This window comes from Phodopus roborovskii, unplaced genomic scaffold (genome assembly GCF_943737965.1).
Source record: "Phodopus roborovskii unplaced genomic scaffold, PHOROB, whole genome shotgun sequence".
NCBI classification, from domain to species: domain Eukaryota; kingdom Metazoa; phylum Chordata; class Mammalia; order Rodentia; family Cricetidae; genus Phodopus; species Phodopus roborovskii.
In genome coordinates this window covers 17477592-17494439 of record NW_026125295.1, presented here as the reverse complement: position 1 = coordinate 17494439, position 16848 = coordinate 17477592, and the positions used below count along the sequence as shown (strand labels likewise).

Below are 16848 nucleotides of genomic sequence, written 5' to 3'. Positions count from 1 at the left end.
ACCATGCTGGGTTTCAAATCAAGCCAGACCCTAAGCAGGTTCATGCACAAACATAGCACGAACCTCCCAGACCGCAAACCTTCAAATAAACCACACTTCTACAAGTTCTACCAGCACTACCGCAGCATGGCGAGAACTGGTATCACTGTCTGGAGCGCTGTAAGAAGCACCCGAATGGTACACTGCATCTGAGTCTGCGAACCATGTGTGCATCTAGTACTGGCAGAGATCAGAATCAGGTTCCTGGATCCCTTGGAACTTGGAGCTGGAGTTTCAGATGGTTGTGAGCTGCTATGTGTGTGCTAGGTACAAAACCCAGGTCCTCTCCAAGAGCAAAAAGGCACTCTCAACTGCCGAGCCAGCCTCTAGCCCCTACACTGTTCTTAATGCTCTGGTTTTTTAGTGTATACATTTTTTTTTTCTTATCTAAAAAAAGTAAGTCTGAAGTCTGTTTCTTGATATTTGAGGTTCCTGCTAAACTATAATTCATCTCTTTCCCATGTTAGGAAGCATTAAATTTGTATTTCCCTTGGGCTTTACTGTAACAGGAACACACAGATTATGGAATAATTTCTACAATGAAGGCAACATTTAATCATGTAAAAAATGCACACTGATAAATGTTAATCTTACCCTTCCTGTGATTTTTCCCTCTGCAAAGTCAGTTCTAAATCTCTGAAAGAGAAAACAGGTAAAGAAGGCTCATGAGTCAGCCCCTTCCACTCCAAACACATAAAAGCCACAACTTGGTAATTATAATGTTAACCTAGGTTATGAATTTTATAGCTTAAGTATAGTTAATAAAGATGGTGGGGCTTTAAGAATGAGCAATGCTTTGTCTTACATATACATTTCAAAAGACTAATACACTATTAAATATAAAGGATTTCCAAGTTTTGTTTTTGTTTGTCTGTTTGTTTTAATGGGAAAAAACAAAGTTTCAGTGTCAAGTTAAAGGTTAATAAAAAGCAGAGGAATGAGTACAGGGTCAGACAGCAGAGTGGGTACAGGGCAGAATTCAGGATTCAGGACTTAAATGTAGCGGAGAGACCTAGCTTATGACACGGGTCTTCTCACCAAAGCTTCCGTAAGCAGCTCTGTTCTGTGCTCTGTAGAAAACTTCAACGTTTCTGACTTTTTCCCACTGCCTTTACGAAATGTGAGATTGAACTCTGTTCCTTGTCCTTTCCCAACAGGGCTGATGCTGCAAATGTCTCCATAAGGCCACTGGCAAGAAGAAGAAAAAAAAAAATCCTTTAACTTTTGCTCTGAGATAATCAGATACAAAGTTGTCTTCATTTGATTCATTCTGTACTCACTGCTTAAAGGAACAACATTTTACAAATACTGGAGATTGAGGAGTGAGGAGTGTGCCTATAGCAATTTCACAATTCAAGTTCTCTTTAAAGGATTTTAATTATCAGAAACAACAATTAAAAAATCTGTATTGTGGCTTTAATGCTATTAATATGAAGCAATTGAAGTAAGTGAAAAGAATTAGGGAATAATATTTGATGACTGTACTCATAAAACATCCTAATTTAGAATTCGAAGCCAGACTATCTTTAAGAAGGTTTACTTACCGTTTTCAATTATTCTTGCCTTTACAAACAAGTCATTCTAGTTCTTTGGCAAGTCTGTGAACACTACATTTGTGACATAACTAATATGGTTGAATAATAATAACAACTTTAGAAATGGACTAATTTTATAGAAGAGATGGCTAGAGGCTAGCTAGAAAGAGTAACATATAAATTCCTTTGAAAGCCTAGAAGGCATGTGCGCGCACACACACGCATACACACACACACACACACACACACACACACACACACACACACCACACACACACCCCTACCTTCTTTCTTCAAGTCTTGAACACAAAACCTATGCAAACACATATCTTCAGACTGACATTTCTGTCCTGAAGTGCTGGTTTCAGCAGGTAAAATGGGCTGTAAGCTTGGCTTTTAACCCCTAACAGGTTCTAATATAATTACCTGATTTGTTACTTCTAAAGTATTGGGATTATATGTAGTAACTGCATGGGTTCCAACTGAAAAGACTCGCTTATACCTAAAAGGAAAGACAAGCTTACATTTAGTTTTAAACAACAAAATATTTTAGGAAAATACATGATACTAACACAAAATGAACATTTCAATAAATAGAAATGTGTTGCCTGATCAATGGTGTTAAATATAGTTTTTACTTTTATGTTTTCATATTTAATGTCCTAGATTGTAATCAGAGTTAAAAATCTACCCACCACTTATTTTAGGGGGGAAATAGTAATATAGGAAATATGACCTCTGTACAAATGCAGTGATGTTAGCAAAGATTAAGTTGGTAAAGCACCAGCCAAGGATGCTGAAAGAATTCTAAATAGAACATTTTTCTTTGAACAATTTTTTCCAAGTATCCTTTCATTCAAACCACAATGGGAAGGAGAAAGCTATGGCCTGCAACTGCTCAATACAGCACATAGGGGAACGTTAATTCCTACTTAAGCAACTACCTGTTGTGTTTCTGTGCTGCAACTTGAAACACACAGGGAGCAATTTTTCACTTCTCACTTAATTGCCTTTACTGAAAGTAACATACACAAACAAGAAAAACCACTTGAATTATCAGTAATTCTGATTAAAAGGAGCTCATATTGATGATAAAAGTAGAAAGCTAACTAAAAAACACTTAAAAAAAATAAAGACAACTCTTTAGACATAAAACATTAAAATGAGCTATCATTATGTAAGAAAAAAAGAAACAAAAAAATTACTGCCATAGATACAGAATTAAGAAAAAAAATTCTCTGTAATAGTCTATGTAGATAATCACCACACACAAGAACATCAGAACGCTGTGAAGAATGACAATATTCAAAACACCAGACTCAGCAGTCTCTAGAGTGAAGGAACTGGCAACACCTAGCTTTAAAAACTGTAGACAAAAGTATGGGCAGCATCTAACTCTCGGAATGGTAAACTCAGCAACTGAACAAGGAAATCAGAGAGATGGTCTATTTTTTTAAAATAAGCACTAAGTAGCTTCTAAAGATCAAGGAAGACTGTTCATTTCAGAGAAACAAACTTCAATTAGAAAAATAAACTATTCATAACTGACTATAACTATTGAAATACTTATATTCAGTGATAATTTAAATAAAAAGTGGACACTAAAGTAAATAAAATACTTTCTAGACCTCTAAGTTTTTCTGCTTTTAGGCAATGTATTAAAAAGATCTATAGCACATTAACCAAAAGCTACTATTAGACTCAAGAGGAACGCATCATACTCCCATTAAAGACAGGGTAGCCAACTGCAATGATAATAGCCTATACTATATGGGGGTCTATGCCAGTGCTCTTGGCTACCCTCAAGAACCTGACAGTGAAATCCCACTGCTGAAGACACAATATACTTGAGCCATAGAACATGGGAATATCAAGCTTGTACACACTTGAAACCTTCATTCCTAATGGCTAGCGTTCATAGTGTTTGGAGGTGCCATACATACTATCAGAGGGCAAAAGTAATCATCAGTCTTAGCCAGCTATGAACACTGGGAGCTACAGTGATGACTGGCCAGACAAGAAATGTCCACTGGTACAAGAATGGCACAATTGTGATGGGAGTAACCAACATGAAACCCATACCTGGCACCATTGTCAGGCCAAGAACCCGTCATTACACAAGTCATAGCCCCTAGAGGAGAACTTATTAATATTATTCTACTAAATGAGCATAGTGTTAAACTTATTCTTCAGTGAGTTGTTATTATACCCTCCTCAGAGGGTTCTCCTCAGAGAACAGTCTATTTGAAAAAGACGGTGATTACCACAGTGACCCACGACTGATTACAGTGCTAAGAATGTGGAATGTTCAGCCCTAAATGGCATATCAATATCTATATCAAATCCCCTTATCCCAAGGCTCAGGGACCATTGTAGAATAGGGGTGGGAAAAAAATGTAAGATGGTGAATGACTACAAGGAAATCTTCCAGACACAACAGGTTAGCTTCACATATGAACTCACAAGAATTGTGACATACACAAAACCTGTGTTAAGGTCAAGCCATACCATGGAGAAGAGAGATGGGCATACAGTGTTACCCTGACCAAAGAAATTACTGCCAATTAATAGCTGTTGGGAAAGGGAGTCCATTTAAGAGTATAGCCCCTGGTAAATCAACCACAGTTCAAGGGAAGGCCATATATCCAAGAATATAGGAGTAATATAAATTGAACTTGATGGGTATTATAAACAAACAACAACAAAATCCATGAGATCAGAAACATTTGTTTCTTTATTGCCCATTTTTCTAGTCAGCATATTGTATAATAATAATATACCAATATTATTTCCATATGGACAAAAAATTGATATGAATTTTTTTAGCATGGATAAAATCCGTATTATATTTCTCCCCGATGTTTTAAAGCTTAGACTAGGTACAAAAAACTACAGAACATATTTCTCCCTAAGGTGAAGTAAGGGTCAGGTCACAAACACACACACACACACACACACACACACACACACACACACACACGGATTAAAATGGAATACATTAAAAAATGTTCAATACATATATACTCTATACACTCTCTCTTCTCATATACTTTTTTTATATACTCTCTTTTTCTCATCCTACCACACCAAGCCCCTTCTAACATCTGTATTAATTTTTAACTGATGGTAGTACTTATTCCTGTATTTTACATGTCATGTGATTGTTCACTACTGCATACATTGTAATAAAGTTCAAACCAGAATAATATTATCCATCTTTCTTGAACATTTACCATAGCTTTATGATAAAAATATTGAAAATCTTTCTGTTTGTTTTGAAATACATCACTGTAATCCCGAGACATGCCACTCTGCAACATCACACAACAATCCTGGAGGAGGGGAGAGCAAGTCCCGAGGCTCATTTGTCCTACGGAAGTGCTCTACACTGATGTCTTACTCCTAAGAGTCCACTGATAGACCATTCCTCATTCTTCCCCTTATAAATCTATGGTAAGTACCAATACATTTTCAACTTCCATGAGATGAGCTTTCTAAGACCCCACCTGTGTGAGCTCCATGTACTACCTTTTCCATGCCTGGCTTATTTTGATCTCCACTTTCACTTATGTCCCAAATGACAATTTCATTACTTTTATGGCTGAATAGTATTCCTTATGCATAGGTAACACACTATACCTCTGTCAGCCCATGTGCACTTAAAATGTCCTACTTCTTGCGTTCTGTGAATAGCTCCAAAATAAGCATGAGAGTGACAATGTTTATTTTCTTCAGAGTTGTCTCTTGGCTTATATACCCAATAGTGTGATTCCTGTATCCTATACTAGTTCTGCTTGGATATATTAAAGACCTTTCTTTCCATTTTCCAGAGTAAATTACCATAGTAATTTACATCACTACCAACAGTGTCTAAGGGCACCTTCTCTATCTACCCTCACAATACTTACCGTTAGTTTTCCTGATGACGGCCATTCTTAATAAAATGAAATGATACCTCATGGTTTTCATTAACATTTCCCTGACCACTAGTGACAGTGCATTTTTTCACGTGTGTGGCTTTTGTTTGACAACATTTAAAAATGTCTACTCAGGGCTTTTGTCCCCCACTTTTGGCTATCTAGTTCTTGGAGTTCCTTACATATTCTGATTATTGGCCTCTGGCTAGCTGTATGATCTGTAAATACAGTCTCTCATTTGGCAGCTTGTCTCTCCATTTCCTCTTGGCTTTTTTTGTAGCAGGTTTTCAGTTTGATGCCATGTGTTTATTTTGTTTTCATTTCCCATGCTTTAGAGGTCTTGTCACTCCCTTTCACCTATCACCTGTCAAATATCATCCATTTCATACCTTGAAGTATTTCTGTGTTTTTTCTCAAAGTTTTGTTTTAGGTTTTATACTGAGTCTTAAATTCACTTGGAGTTGTAAAAGATGTAGGTGTAGCCTCATTTTTCAGTATGTGTACATACAATTTTCCCAGCAACATGAACTGTAAAGGCCATCCTTCCTTACTGTATATGCTTAACACCACTACAGAAGCCAGGCTTACACCTGTTGGATTAGGTTTGCTAATACTTAGTTGAAGTTTTTTTTTGTACCCTTGTCCAAATATTGACAATAATTTCAATCACTTTGTCTCTTGTTTTATTGTCAACATTTTTCTCATACAACTCTGTCACTGAGATCAATGTGATCTTTCTGATGTGACAGCAGCATTCTATACCAACACTCTACCTAGTCAGTGAGGCAGGAATCATGGGAAGATGCTGAGCACTTAGCATGGATGAATGTAACTGAATTATATGTGTAATTCAAACATAATAAATTATGATTAGAAAAAAACAGATGGAATTAAATTACAAAAGAAACAGACTAAACAAAGCAGAATCCATGAGAAATTCATGACAAAGGAGGCCATAAACACAATTTAAAGGAAGATAATAATACGTACCTCTTCCCTCAAGTGAAAAATTTAATATTTCATTACTGACTCCCATGACACCTGTTTCCTTTTTATTTGGGAAACTAAAAACATATACACATATAATTATATGAATTACTGGAACACTTAGTTTTTATAATTCACAGACTAGTGTAGCAGAATAACTTATTTAAAAGCAATTTCTACTACCTATTAGTTATGCTATTTAATATTAGGAAACTAAAGGTCAATAAATAAAAGGTTTCTTCATATACCTAGATTTTTTAATAGGCAAAGTTTTATGAACTTACATAAAACATATTTCTGAGTAATTTTAATTTCTGTAAATAAAAGTGCAGTAATAACCTTAAATCTAGTCTTTATGACTACTGATACCAACTTCAAAATAATTTTTATAGCCGGGTAGTATTGGGGCACACCTTTAATCCCAGCACTTAGGAGGCAGAGGCAGACAGATCTCTGATTTTGAGGACAGACTGGGCTATAGAGCAAGTTCCAGGACAACCAAGGCTACCCAGGAAAACCCTATCTCAAAAACAGAAATAAATAACAAATCAAAAACAAAAACTTTTTCCTTTTGGTTTTTCAAGACGGTTTCTCTGTGTACTCCTGACTGTCCTGGAACTTGCTCTGTAGACCAGGCTGGCCTTGAACTCAGAGATCTGCCTGCCTCTGTCTCTCAGGTGCTAGGATTAAAAGTATGTCCACTACTGCCTGGCAAACAAAAACAATTTTTATGTCATGATTTTCCCATGTGGTCTCTTCTTCTTTTCCAGGGGAAGCACTGGAATATCTGACTAAAGCTGTTTCGGCATCACCACAGATGAGTGCCTTACACTGAGCTGAGTTCAATGACATGACAGTGACTATGAAAGACAGGTCTCCTAAGAGACAAGAGACTTGTCAGTCACTATCAGGAAGTCCATTTCAGACCTAGGTTGTTAACCTACTCAAATCATTAGAAACATGGCTATGTCAGTAGAGACAGACATCACATAAACACTGGGATATCATTGTAGTGCCAAATTACTCTGTACAGAAAATTTCTATCATCTTGTTTTGTCACAGGGGAGAAAATCCAACTCTCCTGTATGGAATAAGTTCCTTATAATATAATGGCTCAGCCGGGCGTTGGTGGCCCATGCCTTTAATTCCAGTGCTCGAGAGGTAATGACACATGGATCTCTGTGAATTCAAGGCCAGCCTGGTGTACAGAGTGAGTTCCAGGACAGGCTCCAAAACAATATAGAGAAACCCTGTCTTGAAAAATCACCAAAAAAAAAAAAAAAAAAAAAAAAAAAAAAAAGGCTCAAGTGCTTGAGATCTTAAGACCTACACATACTGCTTTAAAAAAAATTTTTTTTTCTTTTAATTAGGTGCATACATGTGTGCCTTTGTGTGGGTTTGCATGTTTGAGTACAGGCACATGTGGAAACAGGAAGCATCAAATCCCCTGGACAAGCTACAGTTAAAGGTAACTGTGAACTGCCCAACATGAATGCTGAGATCCAACATGGATCTTCTGCACAAACAGTACATAAGCTAGCATTCCAGTCTTATATATTATTTTAAAACTTAAAATAATTCTTTCAATGTCCTCAAAAAAGAGAGAGACTTATTCAGATAAAGCAGTTTATGTCAATGAGCCCCATAGTAAAAAGCATAACCTTTCATTATACTGTAAGAAAGGTGACAACTAAAATTGGCCACCACTGGTGCAGGGAGCTAACTCATCTTCCCTAAAAGCAACTGTATTAATTTCCCAATTCTGTAGATACTGACAATTGGTCCACACAAGTAATACAGTACGTATTTCCTCCAAATGGTCCAAGTTCCGTCTTCCAGCTTCACACAGACCACACCTAGTTCTTCCCCCAGTGACATTTTCTTTCTGCTGCACACTGGGCGCTCAAAGTCATTTTAGGATAGTCTAATTCCTCAAAACCTTTAGTTATCTTCACAAAATCTAGGGTTTTTTTTTTTTTTTAATTTCATTAGTTAAAAAGCAGAGATACCAGTTTCTCCAAGCAAAAATGTTGGCTGTCTAGTATTAAAACTGAAGACAGCTGAACTAGAGAGAGTCTCATTGTTAGAGAACTGACAAGGAGCACTGCAAAGTCCTTGCACAACCTCCAGGGACTTGGACCTGCCTAGGGGTGATGATGGAATGAAGAGAAGACACACAGACACACTGAAAACTGGGAGTCAGGTGGGTTTGGGCTCTCTATGGAGAAGCTTTGATACTCTGAAAGCTCAGCATGTTCATTATGCAAGGTGAACAGAGAGGTGGGGTTACTGGATGCAACTGGACAAGGAGGCGAACCTATTATAAAGAGAAGCAAAGAGGGAGGACTTATGGTACCAAGTTGGACTAAAGAAAGCTTTAGTCTAGTCTCGGAAGGAGCTGTCTTTGTAGGGGAGAAGTCTTAAGTGGGTAGAAAGGTATGGTGGACAGTTTCTGCATACCATCACCACTCACACTCGGTTCCAAGAATCTGAGGCTAGGGTCCTTGACATGGAAAAGTCCTATCAACAACACACATTCACTCAGAGCTTCACACAGTCAAGATTTCCTCTACTTCCTACAAGGCACTGTTGTTACAGGAGGCACCAGGGCATAATTGTTGTGCCCACCATAATTATTGTGTCACACTGCCTGCATTCAAATACTTCCTGGGCTACTCATCAACTATGGACCCTCTGATAACTAAGTGACAGTTTCTTCATTTGAAAGATGTGGATAACATATATACTTACCACATTAGAATTAGAAGAAATTATGCATCTGAGGGCTTTGAACCTATGTGCCCACCACATAACCAAACAACCAATCACTGCTAGCTGATTCTATTGCTGTTTTTCAGCTAGAGGGATGAATATTAATTATTGGGTAAGGATTTTTAAATTCCAGGGAAATAAACTGATTATAATTCTGTATTTTAATTATTCCTTTACTGATTATGACTGCTTCAGTATACTGATACTTACAATACAGAATAAAAGGAGTAGGCAAATCTGTCTTTCATCTGGTTATACTATCAGTATCTCGGTGTCTGGTAAAAATCTAATTTACCCAGGAGGGCTTATTGTCATTAGAAGCTATACTCCCCAGAGAAGAGAAACAACAGCTAAGACAAACTCCAACCCCTGTCCTAATAACTCAGCAAGATGAGTTATTACTCATTACAAGACCTTCAGGAGCCCACTAAAACTGCTCAGGTGTATAAACACTAAGAAGCAAAGAAAAAGGTACCTCTTCTCCTGTCCAACTCTCATTTCTGAACATAAGCATAAAAATTACCAGCTTCATGTTCCTCCTCCCCTCCCTCCCTCACCACTAATCATCACAGCTGTCTGTAATGTGGTAATCATCTGTCACTGAATTTCACAGACCAATCCAAAATTTTCCTAATGTGCTTCCCTTAAAATCCTGTTTGGAAAATATAATCCCATTCAAATTTACAGCATCTGCTCTCCTAACAAACACCGGAGTGACCCCTAGCAGTCTGTTCTTGTAAATTCCATCTAAAGAGAAAAAACAACTTACTGCTTTGAAGTTTTCCACAGCGAGTCTGCACTTCTGCTTTAGCTGAACATCTGCACCTTCCTTCCGGCCTGAAGTGGCTTGCTTAAGCCAAAGAGGAAATCTTATTTTCATGGAAGAAAAGTGCTTTTATTCCCTGTAATCTCCCTTTTTGCTCTCAGAAGAAACATGTAATTAAATTATGTATGGACTTCCCCAATGGGAAAAACAAGAACAGAAGAAAACCTGCTTTGCCAGCCCAGGGATCTATACTCACAACCAAGAAGCCTATATTCATAAAAGCAGAAGGCAGCTGGAAGTGAGGTGTGATGGAAACAACACAAAGGTACAGAAATGGCTCACACAAATATCCCTGGGGCACAAGCTGGAGGGCTATCTTTAAGTGAGGCATGTGAAGGGAAAGAAAAGTCATGTATTCATTTGATCACACACAGTAATTTCCTCAGATGGCAATGTGTATGGATCTAGAATCTCCTAAAACAAGCTCCAGTTCTCAAAACAAAAAACACATGTGTTGTACACACATTTTTAGAGAAACATTGAACTAGCAACTAAAAAACGAAATTTTGAATAATGACATTTTTCCTTTTTTATATTAAGACCGCTGAAGACTACTTTAAACCTAGATTTGAATCGGTCAGAAAAGAATTAAATATATCGATCGGATTTCAGTGCTGCACAAAGCATACAGTCAACCGAAGGCACTGTGTGAGGAAAGGGGATTGAAAATGAACACGTTGAAAGGGGCATTCAAGTACTCGGAGATGTTCTATTCCCAGATCAGAGAGAACACTGCCAAGGCAGCGGTACACCCCCAACTGATAGAAACTCAATGCAACACCATTAAAACCCAGCCCTTTCAGTAAAATTGACAACTCACTGAAAAAAAATTGACACAGTAGTATAAGAAATGGAGAATATTCAACATAATATTGAAGTTGCAGCCCAGCACTTCCCTGTTTCAAAGGGTACAAAGCCACAGTAAACCAAACCAGCATGTTGCTACTTTAGCACAGACAAGCATCATGATCAATGGAATCCAATTGAGAACCCACATTTAAGATCAAATGACTTTTGACAAGAAGGTCAAAAAAACTCAATGGGAAAGGAATGGCTTTCTCAACAAGTGACTCAGGTACAAGCAGATCTCCACATGTGGATCCTTACTTCACATCACATATAAGTTAACTCAAAGTTACAAAAGACAGGAAGAAACACAGGAGTAAATCAGTAACTTTACAGTAGGTAACAAATTCTTACAACTGACAGAAAGCACAAGTAATAAAAAAAGGAAACAAGTTGATTTCATCAAAACTAAAACTGTACTTTATACAATAGCACCAAGACAGTTGGGAGGCTCCCCCAGGACCACAACAATATGTGCAATTCACTTATCTGCTACAGCACTGTGTTAAGAGATTCCTACAGCTCAGCAACTAGAGCAATAGACAACCTAATTAGAAACGGGTGAATGATGTGAACAGACATCTCATCAAAAATGACAAATGCCCAAGAAGCACATGAAAAGATACTCAAACATTCTGCTGTTTCTCAGAGGTTAGACATGCAGTCACCATAAGCCTCAGCAATTTCACTTCTAGGAAATACCCAAGAGAACCAGAAATACTGACTCATCCAAAACCTCCACAGAATATCCATATAAGCTTTACTCATAAGAGTAAAAAAGTGGAGACAACACAAATACCCACTAGCTGAAGAACTATCAAAAAGTGATACAGTCATGCAACCAACTATGCTTTGACAATAAAAAAGTACTGATACATGCTATTAATATACAGATGAACCCTGAAACATTACTTGGAAGAGGGTAGCCAAAAAAGACCACATCCTAACCTGCTTAATTTCTATGAGATGTTTCAAATAGGCAAACCCAAAGACACATAGTAGATAAGTGCCTTACAGATGCTGGCAAAAGATGGTGATTTCTAAGGAAAGTAGTTTTTTAGTTTTTAGTGTGTGACACATCACAATATAATAATAGTGGTGACACATCACAAGTTTATGTATACTGGAAGGGGGGGGATCAGTAAATTATATACTTTCTTTGAACAGGTGAGTTTTAATGGTATATAAAATATATGTTATAGCTCTTAGGAAAACAGATAATGTTTCCAGGTGTGAATGGAGGAAAGGGAACTGGGCAAAGAGAACAGAAATGACATTACTCTCTTAGACCCAAAAAAAAAAAAAAAAAAAAAAAAAGAAAGAAAGAAAGAAAGGAAATAAATGGATTCTCTTAAGCATTAGTCATCATTTTCTAAAAGCATTTAAAAAGCTCCAGAGAATCACATTACAATACCTACAAGCTCACAAAACAGCAAGCATCACAGTGAGCCTCCTCTAGAACTGAAGTATCACTGTGCAGAAAACAAACTAAAAATAGGAGCTATGTTATAATGATCAGAGCAATCTACTACTCAAAAAACAGGAAAAAAAAAAAAAGAGATAATTTGAAGTCTAATTCAAAGAATTAGCAGTTAACATTACCTTGTGCACATCAAGTTTCTCTAATCTTGCTCAATGAAACATATGTAAGTATTCTACAAGGACAATAATTATGCTCACTAAAATAAGTTCATAAAGCAAGATATTAAAGGGAACAGTCTAAGGTAAGTCAGAAACACAATCATTCAAATATTGAGCTACCCTAAGAGGCCATCATACCATCAACCAAAGAAATGCAAAGTGAAGAATACAAACAAAAACTATGCACACATGTTGGGTTTTACTCATGACCCAACAGAGAAAACTCTGGTCACATGTTTGTCAAAGTGAGACACACTCAGTATCACTATTCAATGCTTCCCAGAGTAACCACATTTGTAACAGTCAAGTTCCATGAACTGAATACTCAATGTACTTAAGGCAAAATTGCAAAGCCTCCATTCACTCCACATCACCTCATTTGCTCTTACAATAATCTATGGGGAAGGAATTACCATCCATCCTATAGGAAGGGAACACAAGGGCATCTTAGTCAGAATAAAACAAATATAAAACAAGAAATGTTTCCACTCAAGAAAAAAATGTAACTAAAAATTCATTCAAATGGGGATGGATGGATGGATGGATGCAGTCTTTAAAACCGCCCCAAACCTCACTAGAGGCAAATGGCTGATTCATAGGCTAGACTCTGGGTAATAAACTGGACATGACAACAACCTCCTAAACCCACAACTTAGCTTCTCGTGTTACTTTTCAATTTTTTTAAAAAAGAAAAATTTGGAAAGATCAAAAGAAAAAAGGACAGAAATTTGTTTCCATGTGTCATGTACATTTAAAATGCACACATAGCTTTCTACAGAAGAAAGCCCAACAGCACTGCTGGGTTGTACCCCACTTAAATATTAAAGACACTGACACTGAGTTCAAAGGATTCCTTATGCAAGTTCAGAAAAGTAAAGCAAAGGATACTTACTTTCCCCTCCACGAGTGCTTGGTTGTGTAGAAACAGGCCAGATCCTTATTTTCCCTAATTATGTTCATTTTGTGCTGAAACCTGGAAGGCAAAGGTATGGATTCCCTCAGTACAGTGTTATACAGTGTTAATTTTCCCTGACTCCCTCACAGCAAGGGACAGTATCTCTCGGGTCCCTACTCTGAATTGCCACAGGTATGTGAGGACATGGACTGTTCAATGCTGTGTTCAGCACTGTATCATGGTTGTTTCCTCAACCACTTTATTCCCCTGGAACCACTGGACTGCTTGTCCCAAATCAACATTCTGAATACAAGGAATCCAGTACAAGTTTTCAGATGAGAAAATTAGTCTCTACATCTAACACTGTCAAACACATGGTGAGCATCTAAAATTAATCATCAAAAGTCAAATCAACTGCAGGAGGTTTCTGTTGCACAGCTAAGGACTGGCCACACTGCCTCCCCTTGGCACCTGAGGGAGCAGCAGTATTTCCTAAGGATTTACAAATAAGAACTATCTAAAAAGGAAGGGGAGGGAGGGAAAGGGGGGGGAGAGAGAGGGAGGGAGGAAAAGAGGGATGAAGGGAGGGAGGGAAGGAAGGAAGGAGAGAGGGAGGGAGGAACACTTGGCTGGACATGGTGGAGCATACCTTTGATCTCAGCACTTAGGAAGCAGAAGCAGGCAAATTTCTGTGAGTTCTAGGATAGTCAGAGCTACACAGTGAGGCCCTGTCTCAAAACAACCTACCCTAAGACTGTCATACATCTTCACAGAACCACCATCTTTCTCCATAGAATTAAATATTCATTGAAAAAATATTAAGGTTAGACAGTACTCCATTTCCCGACCAGGCTAGGACAGCACTACCCAAAAGGCAGCTGTAAACTTCATTACCAGACTGCATGAAGGCAATAAAGAGACTGAAGCTGAGAGTCCAGAGGCGCGTGCTTACAGCAGTCTGATTAGCGGACTCCTCTGGTTGGACAGAGCAGACAACAGGCAAAGCCTGCTGACTTTGTGATGACTCAGTGCATGCGTTGAGAATGTAGCTGTGTCGTATCGACTGCCCGTAACCTAACAGGGCACAAAACCCAGAAACTACTCGTTTTATGAAAGAAAAAAAAAATAAATTCAGGGTGACTTAATGAAAGGCTGGTGATGTTTTGGAGACATAACGTTACTTTACAGAGGCTAAGGAAGACTGTGTGGCCTGGTCTCTCAGCTGTGAAGTGGCCCCGTCTCCCTGGCCTTACTAGAAATGCATGCTAAAACTTACTAAGATACTTACCAAAATGCAAATAATTCATATGGAATAATAGGAATTACAGCTCTCTTAGACTTGCTTTACATCTTTACATACTTCATAAGAGCATAAATTCACCATCTTAAGTACATGATTCTGTTCAGGGTATGCATAACTCTTCCACAGCCATCACCAACTCAGAAACCTTTTCATTGCCCCAACAAGATACCAATTGTCACTGGACATGGTGGTACCTACCTTTAATCCCAGCACTCAAGAAGCAAATAGATCATTTTGAGTTTAAGGCAAGCCTGGTCTACACAGTGAGTTATAGGCCAATGTGATAAGACCTTGTCTCAAACAACATACAAATAAACAAACAAAACCCAAAACAGATCCTCACTGACAGGCACATCTTGGATCTCCTCCCACAGAACCTGGCAGTGAGAAACAGACTTTCTGTTACTGGTTCTGCCTATATAAGGGACCTTGCCAAATGCATTTTGTTTATTCATCTGCCAAGGAACATTTGTGTTGTTTCTACCGTCTGGTTATTATACATAACACTGCTATGGAGTTTTTACCCTCTACACAGAATGCTCTTCCCCCAGATAGTCTGCAGCTTGGACGTTCTCTGCTTCAAAACTTTGCTCACTATCACAATTTACAGTGGAACCAACCCTACCCAGGCTGTTTTAGACTGTTACCATCTCCTCTTTCTGCTTTCCCCATGGTACCCTTCATAGTCTAAAGCTCAGTTTGTTATCTAGCTAATCCTATTAGCTCATTAACATGTCTCTGGAGTACACAAAACATACTGACACAAAACAGTTATACTGGACAAGTATCTGCTTTAGCGAATGTAACGTGGCAATCCCATGGGCAGTCCAAAGAAGATCTGTCAAATTTTCTAGAAAAGCTATATTAATTCACGCTCTAAGGACCAGAACAACAACACCAATTTTTGAATGTTTATTATTTATAAGAAACAAAGAAATTCATCCTATAGTTAACTTGCATTTTCTTACTAGTGTCTAGATAGCTCTTGTGACCCTTTGCTTTGAGTTGGTGTGATACTTTGCTTGTAACAGCGTGTGATCCTTTGTTTGAGTGTCTGTGGCCCTGGTTGGGTGATCGTGACCCTTTGCTCAAGTAGATGCCACCTTTTGCTTGAGTTGGTGTGTCTTTTGTTTGAACGAGTATGGCACTTTATTTCTATATTTTGCATTTGATATAACTAGAAGAGCCAACCAAGACTTATTGAACCCATCAACATTCCTTCCTTCTGAATCATCTGCAGTAATTATTGCTGAAAACAACCCGAGACATCATCTCTAAAGGCCAAAAAATAAAAACAAAAAAACCTAAGCCAGGCAGTGGTAACACATGCCTTTAATCCCAGCACTCACGAGGCAGAGGCAGGTGGATCTCTGTGAGTTTGAGGCCAGCCTGGTCTACAGAGCTAGTTCCAGGACAAGCTCCAAAGCTACACAGAGAAACTGTCTTCAAATAAATAAATAAATAAATAAATAAATAAATAAATAAATAACCAAACAAACAAACAAAAAACTAAACTACACATATGGTATAGTTTCTCCTCATATAGAGAGTGGAATGATAAAAGAGAAAGATGGACATAAATGTAAATGGCTGACATTGAAGAATGGGGTTTGGATTCTTGGTCCACACTGAAGAAAACAGAATGAGTCAATACCAAAGCTCTATCTTGGGCAATCTGAAAGGAAGGAAGATGTTCTTAAGGAGTAACTAGTTGATATCATTAAGAACTATAAAGTAAAAATCAGAGAAAAAATATAAAGTCCTGATTGCAGGTACACACTGGGAATTTCAGTACTTGTATGGTTGAAGCTAAAGGATAACCAGAGACCAGCATGGGCTACATAGAATTAGGGCATGAGCCATAAGGAAAAGACATGATCCCTAATAAATCCACAAGGGAACCAAGGCAAAATAACTTTCAATTAATGACAATGGAGAGTTATGAATTCTTACAGAGAGCATCTGAAAAATGAATTCCTTAATGTCACTGATTCAGACTCACACTGGTGCATACCATTCACAGAAGGACGGATTTCAGGAAAGATGAAAACACTGAGAGGATTTTGAGGCAAAGACAGACAGAAGGT

At 38.0% G+C, this 16848-nt stretch overlaps 1 protein-coding gene across 3 annotated transcripts in view; it reads right to left on the bottom strand.

Moving 5' to 3' along the window:
- The window catches only part of Dnajc13 (DnaJ heat shock protein family (Hsp40) member C13), a 107033-nt gene that overhangs the window by 77557 nt on the left and 12628 nt on the right, over window positions 1-16848 (bottom strand). For all 3 annotated transcript variants that reach the window (XR_007835858.1, XM_051205901.1, XM_051205911.1), the window contains exons 2-5: window positions 13456-13536; window positions 2001-2076; window positions 1078-1227; window positions 634-675 (exon numbers count right to left, since the gene is read on the bottom strand). Coding sequence is in view for 2 of the 3 variants with exons in the window: in XM_051205901.1 (XP_051061858.1) it covers window positions 634-675; window positions 1078-1227; window positions 2001-2076; window positions 13456-13523 (336 nt within the window). In the remaining variant the exon portion in view is untranslated. The remainder of the gene's footprint in view (window positions 1-633; window positions 676-1077; window positions 1228-2000; window positions 2077-13455; window positions 13537-16848) is intronic.